Here is a 13,703-nt window from a genome sequence, read left to right as displayed (position 1 = left end):
AGACAACTCTCCATACAAATAACAATTAAAAGTAAACCATTATAGGTTAAAGTACGGCCTTCAACACGGAGCCTTAGCTCACACCGAACAACAAGCTATAAAGGGCCCCAAAATTACTAGTGTAAAACCATTCAAACGGGAAAACCAACGGTCTAATCTATATTAACAAAACGAGAAACGAGAAACACGTATATATTACATAAACAAACGACAACTACTGTACATCAGATTCTGACTTAGGACAGGTGCAAACATTTGCAGCGGGATTAAACGTTTTAATGGATCCAAACCTTCTCCCTTTTTCTGAAACAATAGCATAACATCACAACAAAGAAAAACATACGATAAAATATCAATTGGCAGACTTAACTCAATCAAAAAACGTATGATTAAACAATGAACGAATAAATTTGATCTAAGTCTACAAAAATAAATATCCTATCAAAAACAAATCATCATGTCCCCCCCCCCCTCAAATGGTCGTCCCCTAATTATTTCCCCAAATTACAAAAAAAACAACATTAGAAACAAATGTATCCACTGAAAGGGCCTTCAATTGACAATACTAGACACACGATCCGCCGTCACTGTACAATATTATGACGTTTGATCACCGTTAACAACGCGATAGTTCTTTGTGGGATCACGACTGAATCCCGAAGACACCGACCAGTACAAAAGATGCGATTTTATTCGTGTTAACGTGTCTTCTACTCCTGAACGAAAATACACTTTTCCGGTATGTATAAAATTGTTTCTTAGCGATATGAAATTCATTTTGCAATTAAAACTATAATGCAACATGCCGGTTCAGAATAACAGACAATATGTTGAAACAAGAAAAATTACATGTTGGAGAATTTTTGAAGTTTTGTAATGTAAACTGTGTGGAATTAACTCCCTTCCCTGCATGTTTTGTTGCTGACTTTACTAGCTCTTTCTACAACATCAAAGTTTAGAAAAAAGGAATATTGACCAATATGCATTTTGGACTAGAGGAGAATAGTTGCTCTTCATGTTGCATTTGCTTCAAGGTATATAACGATGATTATGGGCGACATAATTATAACAGGCCCTCACCAGGCTCACCATATAGCGCCGGCAGCCATCTATCAAACGGTCCTAAACTAAAGGTCAATAATATAAAGTAATATTGAAGTTTTCTGGATCTTAACCAGTTAAGTTTCAAAATAAAAAATAAATCCCTCTCAATAACTTTTGTTTATCTTTACAGGTCCAGATACCAGTACAACAAATACGCTGATGCTGACAGATCTGGACATGATGGATTATTTTGGGTAATACTATAATATGTTTGATTTTGTATTGTTTTAATTTTCATTTTATTATTTGCGCGGAAGAGGTTGTGGGTGCCCAATATCCTTCAAGTATTGTTCGAGTTATTTATGCATTTCATTTTTGTATGATGATCTATGATTGTATATTTGTTTATGTATTGTATTTAGTAAATAAGTCACATTTTAAACCCGACTACAAAGAATAGCATATGCTAAACAAATGGCAATATTATAAGATGTAAAATAAAATGAGTGTGATTAAATATTTATGACCCATCTCATCAAAATACCAACCAACAAGCGAATGCAAAGAAAGAAAACTCAGATATTGGCATATACATGAATACGTCGACTCGCTCGCATCAGTGCAAAACAGATTAGTACATAAAATTCTTTTTGAGTTCATATTATACTTGGATTAAATAAGAAAATATCAAATACCAGCTCGAATCTGCATGCCTTCGATTACCTCACAGTGAAAATACTTCATTTATTGTTTTTTCAATAAAAACAATATCTAGGATTAGGTTTTACAGGGATTCAACTGTACATATATACATGTACGTAAATGTGAGACATCAACCAAACAAAACACTTAAATCGAAAAGGTATCAAGTGACCATTTTACCTGCTTTCAAGGTAATCGATTACACTAACACATTCATGTATCATAAGGCACAGATAACTGCATGTGAAAATCAAGCTAACTCTAAATAATAGCTGATTTTACCCTTTTTAGGCATTCACAAACTGTATAAAACATCTTACATGAGGAAAAGATGTGTGTATATTTCAACAGGTCAGAAACCTAGCAACACAATAAAACCTGAATAAAAAATTTGACAAATAGAGACGACAAATGATACCAAATGGGAGTGTCAAAACTTCAAACCTAAAAGGTACCGACAATTTCATGCCAAACAAGAAAAAAAGGACAAAAAGACGAACAACAATCTACAGAAAACAACATAAATTGAGCAATACAACTCTTACAAAAAATATGTTAACTTTAGTCCTATCTAACAAACGCTACATGTGGCACCCTTCTACCCCATTCGCATTTACAGTGTATTTTCTTTTTACTTTTAGGGTCAACTTAGACATCTTGATGTGGTTTTGATGTTGCTGTATCTTTTGATAGCTTACATTTCATACAAGGTGCTTTGATTTATCAAGGGAGATCATCACGAATCGTAAGTATAATCTAATATTGGAAAAATCATGAAACAGTTGTATGAGGGTCTAGGTGGGAGGGTCCTTAATCTCTACATTACTTTAATAGTATAGTGATATTTTCTAATCTTAAAAAATGACGCTTGTATTTCATCATATTTTGTTGTAAAATTCTTATGAAAAAAAATCGTCATACTAAGATACCAGGATTGAAATTTCATATAAATTTATATACGACAGACACGCGTTACGTCTAAAAAAGACTCATTAGTGACGCTCGAATCAAAAAATGTTGAATAGGCCAAAAAAAAAGTAAGAAGTTGAAGAGCACTGGGGACCAAAAATTCCTAAAAGTTTTGCCAAATACAACCAAGGTAATCTATTCCTGAAGTAGAAAAGCCTTAGTATTTCAAAAATTTAAAACTTTGTTAACAGTTTATTTATAATTATGCACATATCAATGACAGGCATGGGGTAATCGTAATCAGTAATCGTTGTCAGCTGTAATCGATTACATTTTGCAGTGTAATCCTATGTAATCAGTAATCATGCCATTTCTGATTACAAGTAATCGTAATGTAATCGATTACATTGCAAACAAGAACTATCTTTAAAAAAGATATCCGACGTATTTAAATTTGAGTATATGTTTAAAACTATCATTTCGATTACCTTCAGAAGCACAAAGATACCATTTAAATAACGTTTTCTCTGTTTGTGTTCAGTATTCTCGGTCCTCGTATCTTTCTGTTTACATTCACCAAAACCCCGCAGAAATCTCACATGCGTAGGTGCGTTCTAAAAGTCATGTACGTTCGTACAACAAAGTTTACATTAAAACATTATATAATTGTCCCGAATAAACAGCTGTCACGGGTGCAAAGAGCTATTGAAGAAACAATTATTTTAATAAAAATATAAATCTTTGTAAGATCTAGTCAAATATTTATAGTTTTTCACTTGCGTTCCATCACGATATAATTAACGAGACGTTTTTTCAAACACAACCAAATCACCCACCATGACAGCATTTTGTCCAATCACAGAAAGGATTTTCGAGCATGCGTATTCTGTTGCCATAGTTAAGCGTCCTTAAGTTCAAAGGGCACAAACCGGAACTATACCGACTACGTCGAAAAAAAAGGTGTAATCATGATTACTTTTAGATTACTTTAAGATTACATTCATATGATTACTTGCTGATTACAAGTCTTGTGTATATATGAAAATTGTTTTTGATAGACGAGATGAAAATAAGAAAATGTAAAGCTTGAATGAAAAATCATAAAACTAGTATTCACAATGATGGAACCTTAAAAATTGTTGTATCATCTATATAACAAATTTGTATACCCAAGTGTTTTATTTTGTTAACAGTAGTTTACCAAAGGAAATTGCCTCTCCAATATTTCGTTGTGAGATTGAGCTCTTATGATACAAGAATATGCCTTAAATTGAAAGTTTTTTTTCTTGATTGAAAACTTCTGATATTAACTTTAATTTCATTCAATGATAACTCAAGTCAACACAGAAAAGGTTTCTTCTTTAATTTGTCTGTTGATATTTATGATTTCATTAAGCTGAAGTTAATTCATTTCCTTAATCAGACTGAATTGATTTCCCAAATTATGTTTATCTCATCCATTCGTTCCATTTTTTTTTTTTTTAAATATGCGCAGTTCAGTAAACCCATTCAAGACCCTCAATTACGTGTATATGACGTGCTATAATATATATTTCAAGGACGCCTCCAGGTGCGGGAATTTCTCGCTGCATTGCAGACCTATTGGTGACCTTCTGTTGTTGTCTGTTCTATAGTCGGGTTGTTATTTCTTTGACACATTCCCCATTTCCAATTTCAATTTATTAATTAATCGAAAGACAATTGAAAAAATTTCTAATAAAAAAATATAATGCATCGTTTAGGAAATAGAAAAAGAATACAACTGTTAGACAGAAGTTATAAATATGGTAGCAAATACCATTACAGTCGATTTTAATGAGTGTGCAGGCAAAGGTAATATCTTCAAGTCATTGTTAGGTTAGGTAGACTACCCTTCACTTAGAGTAGACTAGTCCGACAGATAACAAATCCTATCTGTCTGTAGGACTAGGTTCCTTCGAAAGGAGGGTAGTATAACTTACCTAACAATGACTTCACGGTTAACTAGCAAGCAAACTAACCCATATACCAAGTATATTACCTTTAGCTATACACTCATTGAAATCGGCTGTTAATAACAAACAAAAGATGCAAAAGTTATTTTAATGCTACAACCAAATATCTAATAACAAATACGTATGAAACATTACAAATGAACTTTCAGCCCTTGTCGGATATGTGACAACAGAAAAACACGGCCGATACTCGGCTAACCGAGAGATTGGTCGGTTAATCTATATTGAGTATGCGGCTATATGGCGATTGGTCTGTTAATCGGGTTGGTTATACGTCTGTTAAGAGTAAAACGCTAATTTAATGTTAAAATCTATTAAATATACAGATTTTTGGCATGTTATAAGAACCAAATCAAAAAAAGAAAGTGTCTGACAAAATGATATCTATCATAGAACATTTTGCACTTGTAAAAACATTTCTTAGTCTGCGCAGTTTTCAGTAAAACTAAAAGGCGTCGCGCAAGTATGTAGTATTTATGCTTATACGCATAGCATTTTCTGATAAAAGGCGAAACAAACAAATTTAGATATCATTTGAGGGACAAAAATAGTACTGTGGTTCTAAAAAATAAATTGACATTAGTTAATATTTTTTAATTGTAAAATAACGTGAATAATACCACGTTTTAGTGAAAATTATGGAATAAAGTCTGTTAATGGGTTGGACAATTGAAATTGTGTCAGTTAAGAGTTATTTAGCCACGACAATAATTTTGCTACCTTTATATTTTCCCCTTGAAAAATTTAAGAATGAGATGTTCCTGAGTAAACAAAAATGACAATACGGTGCCATAGTATCATAGAAAGAGCCTTTTTATTTTTACTTTCTTTGCATTTTATTGAAGGGTGTGTCACTTCAATATAGCGTGATATGGATTGGCCTCTGGAATATGCATGAATTTTTTATTGACGTATTCAATCAGCCTTAATTTTTGTGTCTGTTCGAAGTAGCACGTTCTCAATTCCGACTGAAAGTGTCTTTCTAATACAACACAGGGTACATATAACGTGTTCTCGTTCACATATGAACATGATATTTGTCACTGGACGTTAAACCCTTATTCGTCAGCATCATCGCGAAAAGGCGAAATCGCGAAGTCGAAAACGCGAAAACGGAAGTCGAAAAATAGTAAAAGAAATCCGTTTCGCGTTTTCGCGTTTTCGACTTCGCAATTTCGCGTTTTCGCCATATAGAATACGTAAGGCGAAAACGCTAAAGCGCTAAAACGCAAAATGCATTAACCTGCCATCATAGTTGTCCGCATGTAAACTTCTAGAATTTGTCACCAATATAAGTAAATCGCAATCCGTTACTGTTTCAACAGCTATCGGTGTTTCATGTGTGTATTCTTAAACAAGCATTATTTTTCTCTCGTTTTTAGCAATGTATCACTCTCTACTGTCCTTATATATTATTAATACTCTGCGTTTCCATCCAGATTCTCGTGTATACCATGAGGGTCCGGATTGGGGGTATTGTTTATTTCTGTATTCTTTAAATTTTTATGTCATTTTTTCTACATTTTATTTATCTTACTCATTATCCTTTCTTTATTTTTCATATTTTGTCATCCCAATATATTTTACTTACTGATGTTTAGTTACACTACGACGTTTATCTCTGATTTATATACTGTTTACCAATGTAGATGACAAATTTGTGTCATTCATAACAATTAAACAGAATCAACATGATATATGCGATCAGTCTTGGATGAAATTAATATTACTTTAATATTACACTTTTTGAAACCATTTTCATCAATTTTAATTTCATGTGTTGTTTCTGTATATGTTAGGTTTCATTGCTCATGTGTTGTTTTCGTATATTTAGCCGCTCGTCTTGAGCCTACTCATTTTATCCGATAAAACCCCGTATAGCAATAAAATTATACGTTTATTGCCATTCATAACTCTTAACAGACCAATTAACAGACCAATTAACAGACCGGGTTTTATACATCAGACCCATTAACAGACCAGGTTTTGAATAAAGATTGATTTATGTCACCAAAATACAGATTTTCGTGTAGATTTTTCACACAATGATATCAATATGGTTAACAAACATAATATAATGCCTTTCTTTTTTCGATGTTCAAAATATTGAATGCAAGTAAATTTAACCAATGTGTCATTTTGTGTACATTTTATGTGTGTAAAATGTGTATAAATTTATTGATGAGTAACCCAATCTAATTAAAAACCGATCTCTCATCGCTCCTGTTTCTGATATGTCGCGTGGGAGATCTAACGAAACCCGCTTTGAGGTCACATGTGAGCGAACTAAAAGTCATGAATTTATAAGATATGCAAATGAGTGACGACCTATTAATAAGCCAATCAAAAAAGTTTATGAATTATTATGACTGACGATTTCGTCGTAAATAAAATAAGTTACATCCCTTTGCCTTACGTTAAACTTCGAAGATCGTGGAAGACTCAATTTCATTGGTCGAAAAAGACACACCTACGAGGTCACTCACATGTGACCTCAAAGCGGGTTTCGTTAGATCTCCCACGCGACATATCAGAAACAGAAGCGATGAGAGATCGGTTTTTAATTAGATTGTGAGTAACCCGCCTTTTCATTTTATAGATCGTACATCGAAGCTAGAAAAATAATAATTACACCACTGAATTCAGTACATTGAAATGTTTTGTTAGACATGAATACTTTTTATGATGAAAATATTTTTAGAAAGCTATACAATAAAACATGCTGAACTTTCAATGATTTTCTCGATAACACCTGATTAACAGACTTTAGCCAACTCGATTAACAGACCAACCGCCGATATAGCCGCATACTCAATATAGATTAACCGACCAATCTCTCGGTTAGCCGAGTGTCGGCCGTGAAAAACAAACAAACGGAAGAGCTTGATCGAGATAATATCAAACCCGTCTTTTAAAACGAGAGCCTGTCTATTAATATACTGAGGACAAATAGAAATGCACCACATCATTTTCCAGATTTGGTCAATGTTCCATGTATTTATTCAACAGAATCATATCAAACATCGTGGCAGTTTGGTCTTGCGACGACCTTTTCAGTCTGTTATTCGTGATAGTAAGTCTTTAGGTCCATAGAAAAACTTTCATGTTGAACCAAAATGTTATCCAATTGTACCAGACAAAAGAGTAATTTGAATTGTGGAACGGCACCATTTTGTGGAAACCCATGATAGAGGGTTTATTTTGGTTGAAAATTGTCATTCAGATGAGGAATTTTTATTTCAGGACCTTTAATTTATGAACCTTTGATAAAAAAAAATCGAAATGCATATCATAAGAACGTATGTAACTGCCAAGAAGATCTCTTTGTTAATTTTTGTTTAAGGAAACTAAACTTATACGTAATATGCATGTGTTGAATTTCTATAAGCAGTAAGTATACTAATGTATATATCGATAGGGTAGTGGTTGAAATCTCAAGAACATATTCCTGGTCCTACTTTGGTAGTTTTAACAACAACAAAACAACAGTAATACTTCGAATTTCACAATGAAAATTTTAGAAAGAAAATTTGCCAGAGTAGATTGTGTTTGACTGTTGATTGATATTTGGAGTCTGGAGCAAATATTAAATTTCAATCATGAGTTTATTGCTAAAAAGAAATAATGACAATTATTTCATGCATATTCAGGACAAGAACAAATAAAAAATAATAGAATAGGTAATTTATGCATGGTAGGTCGATAAGAATAAAAGGCGAGACGCTCGGTCCGAATACACTGTTATTTCGTCGTAAATGAAAATAAAAAAAAAACAATCCAACCTGTGCTTTCTCAATAATATTTTTACAGTGTTTTGTACTACTTTTGGGATAAATAATTTCAAAATAATAGAAAACTTCATGGACAATTTTGTGTTAAGGGATTCTTGCAATCTATTGACAGCTTCCGAAGTGCTAATTTTCCCCTACTTGCTATTTGAGGCATAAAATATGAATAAATACATTTCGAATGGATAGAAGAAGAAAATGGCAGGTTAATTCTGTTCACACTAGGGACTATAGACAACGAAAATCGAAGAACGATAACTTTGTACTCGTACCATGACTACACTAAGAAATTTGGGATATTTGATAGTGACGGCTACTTTTCCTTGTATCAAGCATTCTACGGAAACTTTTTGTTCGGAGGGCATGGTACTATCTTTAAAACAGAAAGGGACTGAACATAAATAAAAAAGAAGATATGATATGAGTGCCAATGAGACAACTCGCCACAAGAGACCAAATGTCACAAAAATTAACAACTATAGGTCACCGTACGGCCTTCAACAATAAGCAGAGCCCATACAGCATAGTCAGCTATAATAGGCCCCTTCGACATACATGTCGTGGTTGTGGATTTATACTTATCGCACAGCAAAACGGACAATCTATACATGTAGCAAGAATATGTACCCGAATAGGAGAAATCGAGGGATTTTTTTTAACTTTGCATGCTAGTTCGGCTTATATTTCCCCCAAAATTTTCCATATGAAATTATACAGGCATTCACTCTACGTTATAATAACTCGGGGGGGGGGGGGGGGGGGGGGGGGGGGGCACTTCATATATTCAAGGTGATAGGACATGCCGCTGGAATAGGTCACCTTTTCTATCTTGAAAATATGTGAATAGGTCGTGAAAGCTATGAAAAATATATGATTAGTTCAATAGATTTCCATGACTTCTTCGTCTTTCATCATTCTTGATTTTCCTGGTTGTTTTTATCAACCAATTTTTTTATCTTTTGACACTTTGCTATACCACTCTTACATTACAGACCAAAACACATTTAATTTATGAAACCAAAACAATATGGGAAAAAGTTTACACTTTTACCTACGCAATATATGATCATATATTAAAAGGTATACATTTTCGAAAATCTAAATTATATGAAAATGGGTATTTATAATGCGAAAATATGTCGTTTCAGATTTGTTTTGACGAATGAAAGAAATTTATATATGCGATCATCATAATCAAATATATATATTGGATATATTGGAGAGAGAGACCGATGAACGAGACTATGGATTTTTCTTGGTTAATATTCTATTAAGGGTTTTTCTTTCTTTTTTTGGGGGGGGGGGAGGCTGACAATGAAAATCTTAAAGATAATTTTCTTGCCGGTACAATCCCCCCCCCCCCCCCAAAAAAAAAAAAAAAAACCAACCAATATCCTAATAGTATAAAGGTATGCAGGAGAACTTTTGATTTCACTTCCCTTTTAAAACATTTTCCTCACAAGATATTGAGATTCAAAATATTCTTTTAAAAAGATCTCCTTTAAGAGGGGATGACTGCTCGGTCCCTTATTAATTATTAACAATCAAGTGCTGCGTATATAAGTTGTTCCGTATATTTTTATCCTGTCAAAGGGAGATAATATGAAAGAACGCTGATGTAAACAAGGAAGGGAAATACCTGTACAAATGGCAACGGCAGGACAGGTTGACGAACAAGATGTATTTACGTGTCCTATTTGTTTAGAGACCCTCAAGTCACCGAAAAGTTTGCCATGTTTACATACCTTTTGTGAAACATGCATTGGTGAGTTTATTTTATCCACGGATAAACGCTCAGAACAAAAACTGTCAAATTACCCTTGTCCCGTTTGTAGGACAATTGTAACACCCACAAATTCAGAAGACGAAACATCGCTATGGGCATCATCCCTTCCACAGAACTTTACAATTTTGTCATCAATAGATGGTTCAAATAGCGTCCAACAGGAATGTCATCTCTGTAAAAGACGAGACAAAATTTCCGAGGCAACAAAATGGTGTCGAGATTGTGCTGAAGCGCTGTGTGAGGAATGCTTTCAATTTCATGGGATAATGAAACTGTATGCTGAACATAAAGTTGTTCAAATTGAAGAAATAGATTCTCCGTTAATTGTAGGCGAGCCTGATTTAAACATGATATCTGATTCGTGTCCAGTTCACCCTTCAAAAGTTTTGGAAGCTTTCTGCTTTGACCATCAGGAGCTTTGTTGTGTGTTTTGTCTAACTTTACAACATAGAAAGTGTGAACATGTCCAAGTAATTGAAGATATTAAACACCCGAAAAAGGACAAAATAACCGCGTTTTTGTCTGAAGTATCTGATGTTAAAGCGAAAGTAGAAACAATAATGGAAGAGAAGAGAGTTCAAAAAGAAAATCTTGAGATTACTTTTAAAGAAATAGAGGTACAGGCCAAGACATTTATTTCATTAATAAAAGATAAAATAGACAGGCTGTTAGCAACGTTTACGAAGGGACTGAACATAACTCGCGAGGAATCAGAACAGGCATTTGAGAACAAACTTAAAAACATTTGAAAAACTTTCAAATTATTTCGAAAAGTTACAGTCTGCAACAAAAACAGTTCAGGAGCATGCATCATTAAATCAGATGTTTATCCATTTAGAAAAATCAAAAGCCGAATTAAAAACTGTCATAACAGAAGCAAGTTCGGTTTTGAATACAAGTTCGATTTCTGAAGCTAAATTAGTAAAAAGTACAAACTTGATCAAGTTGAAAATATTGATGGTCTTATTGAGCTTGAATCAATAAAAACAGTTCCAGTCGAAATGAGCGCATATATCAAGCAATTGTTTCCATCAGATAGTTATGTTCTTTCGAAGACATATCCTTACAGTATTTTTGACAGTATTATTTTGAAACACGCTAAAACTATAGATTTAGATGGTTTCGATCTTATGGAGGCGTTTTCGTGTCAGATGAGGTAGTTGTATTTGGCGGAATGACAGACAAATCAGTTGGAAAAATCAAAGCTATTAATATCGTAAATGAAATAATTATTGACGAATGTACATTTTCGACAATTGTTAAACGACTAGCGTTTGATTTTGAAAGCGAGTCCCTGATTATTTCGTGCTACGGAGGCAAGTTGTATCGGTTAAAATTTGTCAATGTATTTAAATCGAAAATTAACATTAAAAATGACAAAAAAAGTAATGGAGGTTTGTGTATATCTGATGGAATATTATATGCAATCGTCGCTAAAACTGTCCAAAAAATAAGCCTAGAAATATACAACAGTCATTAGAAATGTGTTTTGAAACCAATACCGATTGTTCTAAACTCAACGGACTTGACATTGATTTTAAAACAATCGCTTGCTATACACATCAAAACAATTTGAAGTAGTATGTACATCGTTGGATGGAAGAAACATTTTCAAGTATAAAGATGACTATATGGAGGAACCAAGAAGTTTATCCATTCATCCACAAGGAATCATATTTGTAGGAGATTTGTCTGGACAGATTCATCTAATATCAGAAGACGGACAACAAAGAAGAACCATTTTGAATAGCTGCGACTCACTGCAAGCTGTTCATGATATATGTTTGACAAGTCCTGTTCACGTCTGGCTGTTTTTGGACCCAGTTGTATAGAACTTTACGATGTCTGCGCAGGAAGTGGATAATTATTTTTTAGTTTGATTAAGAATACAGTATTTGGAATTACAATAAAACGATGTCGTTTCAGTTCTTATAGAAATTTCACCAAAAATTAAATATATTTAATCAGAATTAAATTAAAACTTTTTTAGCAAGGTAAAGAAAAATCAAAAAAAAATGTTTTTTAATCACGAACGATCTTCCTTAATTTTGAGGATTTGTCGATATCAATATAAAAAGATATTGCGTATTTTGTCAATGAGACAGCAACCCAGCGAACCTAAAACAAGACTACAATGTACATGTATATTGTATAACTTATAATACTAGATTTTCCAACTGGATGGACTATTTATACATTGAATGTTCTTTAACGTTGTTTAAAGCCCTCGAACCTTACCCTTTTGGTCCGTTACACTTTATCGTGATATACCATGATCGTACTTTAGCATATACACAACCATCGCACTTTAGCGTGTCAGAGACATCATCGTACTTTAGCGTAGACCGTCGCTAAAGCAATCTAATTAAAAACCAATCTCTCATCGCTCCCATTTTCTTGATAGGTGCCATACCACCAATTAAAATTCCCCAAAAAGATTATATTGTGGCCACTATTATATCAATAAAATTAACAAAATTAACGGTTAAATTATCAGTTAAGACCAAAAAAAACCAATTGTTTCTGATTTGATGTTTCACCGCATTTCGCTTAAAGGTGTCATACCACCAATTAAAAGTCCCTATCTGTTCAACCAAATTTTGCAAATTTCACAGCTTTCTAAATATTTTACTTTAAGTTTAACTTCATAGAAACCAGGTATATCCTGAATCGTACATGTATCAGATTTCTACATGCCAATTTCAACAGATGTTTAAAATCATATAAAAAGAAAAGGTCTTCCGAATAGAGTACCACTAAAAATAACCCCTGGTTTTCTGGAAATCTTAAAATAGTATACTATGGGGTGCATTAATCCTCAATTTTGAATGCAAACTCATAAACAAGTAAATTTTAGCTCAAAATGGTCTTTATATATTTCTCTTTCACCAAAAGTTTCATTTCTGCCAATTCGTTGTTTAGTTTAAGTAAACAATGACATCAAATGCACTATTTTTTGTCCGAGTAGGCCTACTTTCACGTTCTAAATTTGAGGGAGTAATTGGTGGTGTGTCACCTAAATATGTCGCGTCAGAAAACGGGAGCGATGAGAGATTGGTTTTTAATTAGATTGTCGCTAAAGTAGCGTGACCATCGAACTTTTAGAGTTCCATCGCACTTTAGAGTCCTACATTTATATTTATATATATAACATGATACAGTTTTCAACAATGGTAATGCGACTGTTCAATTATGTCAACATCTTAATCGCCCAGTTGTGAATAAACCGAATTGAGAGTGTAATTCTTTGTTGTAATCATAGGAAATGATACCAAAGACATTCATGCTCTACCTAATATTTAGGTTGCAGAGTTTCTCGAAATCTTTTTTCCTCTGGTGGTCCTTGAAGAAAATATGCAGGTCCTCACTATTATTTCTATTGCAAATTACCAAAATTGTGCTGGTCCTTCCCAAGATGTGGTTGTCAAATTCCTAGGACCACCACTTATCGAGAACTCTGGGTTAGTAACTTCTAAATGC

General features: G+C 33.4%; 1 protein-coding gene and 1 long non-coding RNA gene across 2 annotated transcripts; both read left to right on the top strand.

The window, feature by feature from the left end:
- Positions 1-567: 567 nt before the first annotated feature.
- On the top strand, positions 568-2,510 carry LOC139509150 (uncharacterized). Its single transcript, XR_011661584.1, has 3 exons — positions 568-739; positions 1,235-1,298; positions 2,388-2,510. It is a non-coding gene; the product is annotated as an uncharacterized lncRNA (long non-coding RNA).
- A 7,574-nt stretch (positions 2,511-10,084) lies between these two features.
- On the top strand, positions 10,085-11,208 carry LOC139509148 (E3 ubiquitin-protein ligase TRIM45-like). The gene has a single exon (XM_071296090.1). The coding sequence runs from the start codon at positions 10,085-10,087 to the stop codon at positions 10,970-10,972; it is 888 nt and encodes a 295-aa protein (XP_071152191.1). The 3' UTR covers positions 10,973-11,208.
- The last annotated feature ends 2,495 nt before the right edge of the window (positions 11,209-13,703 follow it).

Source organism: Mytilus edulis, unplaced genomic scaffold, assembly GCF_963676685.1.
Source record: "Mytilus edulis unplaced genomic scaffold, xbMytEdul2.2 SCAFFOLD_1657, whole genome shotgun sequence".
NCBI classification, from domain to species: Eukaryota; Metazoa; Mollusca; class Bivalvia; order Mytilida; family Mytilidae; genus Mytilus; species Mytilus edulis.
This window is presented reverse-complemented; position numbering and strand designations above follow the sequence as displayed.